This window comes from Falco rusticolus, chromosome 7, assembly GCF_015220075.1.
Source record: "Falco rusticolus isolate bFalRus1 chromosome 7, bFalRus1.pri, whole genome shotgun sequence".
Lineage (NCBI taxonomy): Eukaryota > Metazoa > Chordata > Aves > Falconiformes > Falconidae > Falco > Falco rusticolus.
The window spans coordinates 31,891,784-31,900,859 of record NC_051193.1 but is presented as its reverse complement, the minus strand read 5'-3'; the positions used below and the strand labels follow the sequence as shown (position 1 = coordinate 31,900,859).

General features: G+C 55.9%; 1 protein-coding gene across 1 annotated transcript; it reads left to right on the top strand.

Moving 5' to 3' along the window:
- Nucleotides 1–4,968: 4,968 nt before the first annotated feature.
- Nucleotides 4,969–7,744, top strand: SIX6 (SIX homeobox 6). The gene is made up of 2 exons (XM_037396165.1): nucleotides 4,969–5,958; nucleotides 7,316–7,744. Exons 1-2 carry the CDS (start codon nucleotides 5,387–5,389, stop codon nucleotides 7,482–7,484), a joined length of 741 nt encoding a protein of 246 aa, XP_037252062.1. The 5' UTR covers nucleotides 4,969–5,386; the 3' UTR covers nucleotides 7,485–7,744.
- The last annotated feature ends 1,332 nt before the right edge of the window (nucleotides 7,745–9,076 follow it).

Below are 9,076 nucleotides of genomic sequence, written 5' to 3'. Positions count from 1 at the left end.
GAGGAGAGAGGAGAGGAGAGGAGAGGAGAGGAGAGGAGAGGAGAGGAGAGGAGAGGAGAGGAGAGGAGAGGAGAGGAGAGGAGAGGAGAGGAGAGGAGAGGAGAGGAGAGGAGAGGAGAGGAGAGGAGAGGGAAGGGAAGGGAAGGGAAGGGAAGGGAAGGGAAGGGAAGGGAAGGGAAGGGAAGGGAAGGAAGGGAAGGGAAGGAAAGGGAAGGAAAGGAAAGGAAGGAAAGGAAAGGAAAGGAAAGGAAAGGAAAGGAAAGGAAAGGAAAGGAAAGGAAAGGAAAGGAAAGGAAAGGAAAGGAAAGGAAAGGAAAGGAAAGGAAAGGAAAGGAAAGGAAAGGAAAGGAAAGGAAAGGGGAAAAGAGGACTTACTGGTGGGGAAAAAAATACCTGAATAGTTAAAAACTTCTAGATTTATTGCAATACTTTGGGGAGTTGATTGATTGCTTTTGTGTGAATTTTCAGTGAAAACCCTGATAGAAATGGGGGGTTTTAAGCAACGTGAAGATTTTATTTAAACACAACTTAGTTTAAAAGGAGGTAAAGGCAGCAGCCAAAGAAATCCCAACGGATTCGGGACTTTAAAACCAGGCCCATAACTACACCTTAAAGAAAATTAAAGATAAATCTTGGGCAGTAGACCTTTCTGCCTGCAGCCCTGGCCTTGACCAGGTTCGTGTACAAGGGAGGTCTTTCCTTTCAGTCCCAAAATAATTCAGTTTTTTGAGTTTTTAGTGCTGCTTTATTCTAACATCAAATGTACCAGCCACGGTCTGATACTTTGTATTGCACGTAACCTAAATAACATGCCGAAGGACAAAGATCTAATGAATAGACGGACTGAAAGTGGAAAGTGATGAACATCTCTGTCAGTCGCACAGCATTTTAGGGCGTCTTTGGTGCTTTCGATAGTTATCAGTAATTTAAGTGAGGATCCAACCTGCACACTCTCCCTAATATTAGGCAGATTAGAGCTTTAAACATAGCTCTTTTTAGGAAGAAAATGAGCAATTGATAGCTGCTATTTCAACAGTTATGGCACTCTTAAAAATAAAAAGGTGAGCACACGAACCACATCGAAACTCGGGTCGTTCCGCTATCAAGCATCCCCTGCCACATCATCCTGAGCTTGTAGTCCGCCCTCCACCGAAGCTCCCGGGTGGCTCGGTGGGAAACGCTCCCGAAACCCCCTGCCCTGGTCCCTGGAAGGGCTGACATTTCCAGTAACCTTTTCTATAGGCGACAGCAGGCACTCTCCTCCGGCTGAGCAAGCCTCCTCACTCCCCGGTGCCAGGTCCAGCCCTGCCAGACTCGGAGCGCTCCCCGCCACCAGGCCAGGTCCTGCCGGTACCGAATCAAGGCCAAAAAATTCCGGTTGATTTCCCAGGTACCCGCCCGAGGGACTGCCTGCCCTGCGGCGCTCAGCCAGCGCTGCAGAGTCGCTCAGCATCACCGAACTCCCCCATCTCCGGCAATCCTACCGACACCTTTACAGTGGGGCTTCTCATTCCCAGGGGTATTTTTTTAATGGAATACTTAACGCCAGTCAAAGGTTCGAAAAAATTATTCGCACCTCCGCTGCGTTTCGAAGTTCCATCCGCATAAATAATTCCCAGGGACTGAGATTCGGGGACCCAGGGTAGCTGATAACAGCTGATATAAAGGTATATAGATCCGTTGCTCAGCATATTTATGCTTGAAGGCTCAGTCTGTAGGCCAGAGAGCACACCGTGTCGATGCAGACCGGCGGGATGATATGGATTGCTGGCAGCCTTTTTGATAAATATTTTTTAACGTACAGTTTTATTCCTCGTTCTCCAGTGGGTTCATATCTGCAGGGTTAACTCCTCACGCTACCTGTAGCAAGGGTCAGAGCCGTGACCTAAATTAAGGTAGTCACCATTGCCGGCTATTAATGTCAGGAGTAGTGTCCCTAGTGTATGGGGAGAAAAGGAATAAAAAGGGGGAAACAAGAAAGCAGCAAAAAGCGGGCATGCCCGAGCTCACACCCAGGCTGGCAGGCAGCAATAACGAGCCCCGGGGCCCGAGCCAGGAGCCCGGGCACCGCGGACCCGGTGCTCTCCCGGGAGCCGCTCCCGGGGCACCGGCTCCCGCGGGGCTGGGGGGGCCGCTCCTGCGGGCAAAGCCCGGCCCGGCCCCGCAGCGAAGCTCCTCCGGGGGAACCTGCCGGGGTCCCGGCCACCGACGAAACTCTGAGGGGGTGGGGAAGGGACGGAGGGGCCCCTTGGAGCTGGTCTCTCTCTCGGCGCTGGTGGCCCAGAGCAAGGTCTTTCCCCAGCCAGGGACAAGCCGCTGCCCCCCCGCCCCGGACTGTGCCACTTCCCAAATGCAGACCCCAGCGTTCACAGCTGAAGAGGGCTCAGAGCTGCTGGGGCTGGGCTGGTTTTCCCCCTCGGGTCACCCTTTAAATGGTTTAGCACAGGGTTCCTGGGTCCATTTCGGTGTTGTCTTTTCTTTCTCTTCCTCTCCCCTCCCAGCAGAGCTGCCAGCATCTCACCGTTCGGGCCGGTTTCTGGGGAGGAAAAGCCGGGGATCGGGGGGGCAGCCCCTCGCCCCTGAGAACTGCTCTCGCTGCTCTTAATGAAGATTCATTTCTTTAGCCTACAGTCCTGGCTTTCATTATGGAGCCTGTCTCGCTCTGCTCATGATCATTAAGCTGCAGCCCAGTAACTCCCTCGCCAGATCATGTGCATGCTTTAAAAAAAAATGAAAAAAAAAAAATTAAAAGGGAAAAAAAGAGGGAAAAATAAAAAGAAAGACCATTAGTATTATTAGTCATCGTCGTCATCATCATCACCATCATCATCTGGCAGGTCTAAATTAGCTACCCATTATCACAGGCTTTCCACCTGTTTTTTCCCCACCAGCCCCCGTCCCGGGCCGCCCCCGAGCGGGGCTGCGGCGGGGCAGCAGCTCCCCTGCCCCGGGATTCGCCCGGCGCCGCGGGGGTCGCCGCCTCCTCCCCCGCTGCCGGGGCAGCGCGACGCTCACACCGCGAAGGTTTGGGCGGGGGCGATTCCTGTCCGAAAAGGTTATTTGGGATCTTCCATGGAGCTGCCCAAATTACTATTTTTCCCTAGCAGAGAGGACAGGGATGGGGTGGAAGGAAGGTCTCCCTCAGCAGTATCTATAGATAATATTTTCTTCTTCTCTGGCTTTTTCTTCCCATCTTTTTTCCCTGAGCAGATCGGCAAATCAAACCTGGGTCTGTAAAGTGATGCCGAAGAGTCTTCCCTTTTATTTTTTAAGTTTCTGTGGAGTGTCGCTGAACTCGTGAGTTTTGTGTGTGCTTTTATGTCTCCCCAGCTCTGTCGGGTTTTATGAAAATGAGCAGTATTGAAAGCTTTTCCATCCCGCTAGCTGTGAGCCTCACATAAATGATGTAAATGGCTCGAAGGGTTTTTTTCAAGTGAACTGTGTAGATCTGTGAAAATAATATCAGGGTTTTCCGTCAGAATGAGCTTAGCACTGTACTGAGGCGTACCATAATCTGACCCGACACCTCCGACCATCTGCGCTATCTATCTGCCTTCTGATTTACCAAATCTTCACAAGCAAAAGACAAATTGTACTTGATACTAAAGAAAAGACAGCGAGCCCCAGTCCAGCTCCATTTCTGCGGAGAAATGATTGGAGAAAATGTAAATCTGTTTAATTTCGGTCTACGGGCAACTAGCAAAGAAGCTTTCTTTAAGAAGGGAAGAAAGGAAAACAAAAAAAAAAGGGGGGGTGGAGAAGAAAAGAGAAGGGGGAAAGAGACAGTAACAAGATATCAAATTAAGAAGGGATTTCTTTGACAAGCGTTCTAGGGAAAAAAAAATGCATTGCAAAAAGCAGAGGAGAGAACATACTGATCTTAATTCAAAATATATGCTGCCTTTCCGAGCATGGTCCCTAATGTTCTCGGGAAGAAATTGCCACTGAGCGGCTATATGTAGAATAAAGAATGGCTTCTTGATTCCTCCCCCCGCCCTTCTCTCCAGAAAACAAACCCTGTCCTCACAGCTTCCCGGAAAGCGGTTTCATCCCTGCCCCGGCTCGGCTGGGGGAGCCCCGCTCCTACGAGGGGGCGGCCGGGCGCTCACCTCGCCCCCCACCGGCAGCCGCTCGCTCGGGGCGCGGGGCGGGGGGAACCCGCGGGGAATGATTACTACTAGGTGATCAATATTTCAAAAGATTCCTGAAATCTGTGTAAGTCGCTGTCCTGACCTACAAATGACTTCTCACTCCCCGCGACTGTTCTCGGCGTCTATTCAGGACCATTCAGCCGAAAACAATAAGTTTTTAAATGTAGAAGAATAATAATAGTAATAGTAATGGTGGTAATAATAATAATAATAATAATAATAATAATAATTTAGTTGAACGGAGAAGGGCGCTGGGCTTTTTGCAGATAATGCCTTGTCGTAACAGAGACGGGAAGACACCTATAGGGGGAAGGGGGAGAGTTTTTTCCCTAAATCTTGGCTTTTCTCGCGGTCCTCCCGCTGCATCCATTGTCACCCGACACTCCCAGCATCACTGTTACTGTTACACAGCCGGTTTTTTAACTGATTTCTCAGCTCTGCCTTACTCCCCTCTCCGACCCTGGCTGCGCCAAGCTCCGTGCGTGCAGCACCGGGCCGGAGCGCCCGGCTGTACCGGGGAGGGGCGGGGGGGGTCCCCGCCATCTATCCCACTGCTGGGACCGCTCCCTCCAACTTTCAGGCAGCAAACCGCAGCGGGTGCCCCCTCCCCGCCCCGCCAGCCTACCGCTCTCCCCTGCCCGCAGCGGCGGCGGGGTGGCGGCCCTGGGGCGCGGAGCGGGACGGGACGGGGCGCCGCGGGGAGCGGGGCGGGGAGCGGGGCGGGGAGCGGGGCGGGGAGGTGCTGCGGCCGGCGGCGGGGGCCTTCCGCCGTGATTGGCAGCGGCTGGCAGTGAGTGGCAGCCCCGCCATGGAAACCCGGGAGCCAATCTGCCGAGCCCGGCAGCGAATCAGCCGCTCCCGCAGCAGCGCGGCGGCGGCGCGGAGCTGGGCTTGTGTCTTTTATTTTTTCCTTTTTTTCCCCCCCCTTTTTTTTTCCCTCTTTTTTTCCCCCCTTCCCGCCCTCCCCCCACGCCCGCCCTCCCCCCTGCTCCATCCTCCTCCTCCTCGCCCCTGCCCACCGCCCCCAGTCGCCGGAGCCGCCGAGCGCTCCCCATCGCCTCTCCGCCCTCCGCCGTCCCTTCCGCGGCAGCTCCGCCGGCGCCGGCGGAGGCAGAAGCGGAGCGAGGGGCGGCCGCGGGGGCCGCTGCCCGCTTCCCCGCCGCGGGGGTGTGCGCGGCGGCGGCGGGCATCGTCGGGGGTGCGCGGAGCGCGGAGCGGAGCCCGGCGCCGTCTCCATGTTCCAGCTGCCCATCCTCAATTTCAGCCCGCAGCAGGTGGCCGGGGTATGCGAGACCCTGGAGGAGAGCGGGGACATCGAGCGCCTGGGGCGCTTCCTCTGGTCCCTGCCCGTGGCCCCCGCGGCCTGCGAGGCCCTCAACAAGAACGAGTCGGTGCTGAGAGCCCGGGCCATCGTGGCCTTCCACACGGGGAACTACCGGGAGCTCTACCACATCCTGGAGAACCACAAGTTCACCAAGGAGTCCCACGCCAAACTGCAAGCCCTCTGGCTGGAAGCGCACTACCAGGAGGCGGAGAAGCTGCGGGGCCGACCCCTGGGGCCCGTGGACAAGTACCGGGTGAGGAAGAAGTTCCCGCTGCCCCGCACCATCTGGGACGGCGAGCAGAAGACGCATTGCTTCAAGGAGCGGACGAGGCATTTGCTGCGGGAGTGGTACCTGCAGGACCCTTACCCCAACCCTAGCAAAAAGCGGGAACTGGCTCAGGCCACGGGACTTACCCCCACGCAAGTGGGCAACTGGTTCAAAAACCGCAGGCAAAGGGACAGGGCAGCAGCCGCTAAGAACAGGTAAGGGGCTGCCCGTCCCGTCGGGGCATGGGCCCCTCTTCAGGGAGGCTTTGCCCCCGCCCGCCGAGGCCGGGGGGCTGTGGGGGCCGGTGCGGGGCACTGCGGCCAGCCCTGCCTCGGGACACGGGGAAACGAGCCCGGGAAGTTTCTCCCCGGGAAATGCAGCGACATAAAGTAAGAGCACTGGGAAAAGCCTACGGCTCTTTTATCTATCTATCTATCTATCTATCTATCTATCTATCTATCTATCTATCTATCTATCTATCTATCTATCTATCTATCTATCTATCTATCTATCTATCTATCTATCTATCTATCTGTCTGTCTGTCTGTCTGTCTGTCTGTCTATCTATCTATCTATCTATCTATCTATCTATCTGTCTGTCTGTCTATCTATCTATCTATCTATCTATCTATCTATTTATTTAAAAAAGGGGGGGGGGGGGTCCTCCCCCCGGCTCCCCCTTGGCCGCTCCTGGGGGACCGGGGCGGGGGGGAAGGCGACAGCCCGCCCGGGCACCGTGGGCGGCGAAGCTGCCGTGACCCCGGCAGGACCTGGCGGCAGAAGGGCCGCAAGCAGCGGCCAAGCGGAGCGACCCCCGCTGCAAAGTTTTGCCCGGACATAGACGCACCCGATTCATGTATGTCCACCCGGAGCGGAGCCGGCAATGCCGCTCTGCGGACCCTGCTCGCTTGCAGGGAGCCGCCTTGCCCTAAACCTCAGCCGGAGCCAGCCGGCATCGTTTCTTGGGATATTTTTCTTATTTCTTTACTACTCCTCTTTTTTTTTTTTTCCCTTTTAATCTTAAAAAAAAAAAAAAATCACGGCTCTAAATGCACGGTGCTACCCAGCACTAGCGGCAGAAGCAGGTGCCCCGGGAAGCGGGGAAGGGAGCAGTGTCCCCCGTTAGCTCCTCTCCAGGAGCCCGGAGCGGGATTCGCATTGTCACCCCGCAGCCCCACGGGCCACTGCGCGCAGCCGGGCGGCCGCACGTCTGGGAAAGGGGCGCTACCATCCGCAGCCCCTTCCCATCGCCTGGGGGGGGACAGGTGTAAAATCTGACGAGGGGGAACCGGGATCGGGGTACGCTGCTGGAATCACCGACCCTTCGGGTGAGGCCCGGTTCGGGGACAAGTTGCGGAGGGGGGTCACAGCCGCCCCGAGCTGTGCTGGCGGAGGAGCTGGGCTGGCCCTGGGGCGGGCGCCCCGGCAGAGCCGCCAGACTGGGGTAACTGGTGTGAGCTGGAGGTGGGGGCTCCGGTCGGGGGGGGCCGTGTGGGGGAAGCGGGGGCTGCAGGCGGGTCCCCGGGGCGCGGAGGGCCGGGCGGTGATGCTGTGTGTGCCGGTTCCTTGCAGGCTACAGCAGCAGGTCCTAACGCAGGGCTCGGTGCGCTCGCTACAAGCGGAAGAGGAGAGCGGCGGGGAGGCGGTGGGGGCCGCCTCCAGCCCCGCGGCCAGCCTCTCCAGCAAAGCGGCCACCTCCGCCATCTCCATCACATCCAGCGACAGTGAATGTGACATCTGACACCACCGCCATGACAAACCGGGGGGAGCGGGAGGTCCAGCTAACCGGTGCCTGCCTGCCTGCCGACGCGACCGGAGCAGCGGGGCTGGCAATCGCCCGCCCGCGGTCGCCAAACCCGGGGTACGGGGCGCTCCCCAGCCACATGCCGCCCGCCCGCGCCTCCCGCCCAGTCCCGTAGCAGACTGCATTAAAAAACGTGATAAACATCGTTGTCGCCTTTATTTCGAGGGATTTGCAGAATTGATGCCTAAAAAAAAAAATATTAAAGAAAGCCCAGAAAACTTTAAACAAACAAAAAACAAAACAAACGGAATGCCAAGTTGCAAAATGTCTGAGCTCCTGCTCTTATCCCGCGGGGATGTTTCATGTTGAAAAGACGTTGTTCTTTTGGTTGGGTTTTGCTTTACTTTAAAGGGTTTTTATATATATATATAATGTTTATTTACTTATTTAAGGGATTGCTATGGTAGATTTTTTCTATTATTATTATTATTAATTATTATTATTATTTTTGGCTTGTTCTCTATGTGCACAGGTGACTTGTAGAGCATGTGCAGGACGAAACTGTATGAAGCAGCCTAAAACCATAATAAAATATTTGGTGAACGACCCTCGCATCTGCTTTGAAATGACGGTGTCGGTCTCAAGCCCGCCGGTTTACGCAGAGCAGATCTCCGAGGCCACGGGTATTTCAGCATCAGCTCGGCAGGAACAGAAATAACCGGCTCCCCGGGACCGGGGGTGATGGCTTTGCAAGATGGGGAGCCGGGGGGAGCCGGGATGAAGGGAGGGGAGCGGGGCCGGGGCTGGTGGAGGATGCAGGTGCCCAGGGAAGGGATCCTACAGCTTCTTTTCTGCCAAGGGCTGAGGCTTTTAGCATTATCGGCGGCAAATTTTCCGACGGGGACGAGGAAAAAGGAAAAAGGAGGGAAAAAGGGGGAGAGAACGGGTTAGGGAAAGCCCAGCTGGAGAAACCAAGCTTCCTCCCTCACCTGGCAAATGAGAGGAGAAGATGGGGAATTAAGAGCCCTCCATGCCTGGGGAGGGCCGGATCGGGGGCGAAATAATCCTAAATCCCGGCCCCTGCGATGTGCCAGGGACTGTCCCCACCATCCGCCTCCCTCGCTTTGTTTTGCGGCGGTTTTGCTCGAGGAGACCAAACGCCAGGTCTAAGGAGCGTGCTAAGCTTTTCCCCCCAGCAGAAGGATTTTATATTATACAATTTGACATTGATCTTTAAATCGCCTGAGCTGTGCTTTTTTTGTCTGCTCGGTCTCGTCGCGTTTACTTCCCTGTCCTCAGAGAGATGCCTCCCCGGTAAGCTGATTGCTCGGCTCGTTTGATTTAGCAGGCGAAGCCTTGCAGCGGGGGAAGCCGGGCAGAGCCGACCCGCAGCGGCTGCGGGAAATGCCTCAGCCGCTGCTCGGCTCCGCTCCCCTGCAAAGGCAAGGAGGCTGCCGGGCGGGCACGGGGGCTGCGGCAGCTCCCTGACAGATCAATCTGGTCGTGTTGCCTTTTATCGGGATGTACATTCCCGTCTCGGCAGCGGCTTTTCCCCCTCAGCCTAAATTTGCATTTAAAGCTTGAAAGGC

Excerpts from the sequence above, each read along its gene's own strand:
- SIX6 (XM_037396165.1), top strand. The coding sequence starts at position 5,387 with ATGTTCCAGCTGCCCATCCTCAATTTCAGCCCGCAGCAGGTGGCCGGG. Across the intron at positions 5,959-7,315 it reads GCAGCAGCCGCTAAGAACAG|GCTACAGCAGCAGGTCCTAA; the intron begins GTAAGGGGCTGC and ends GGTTCCTTGCAG.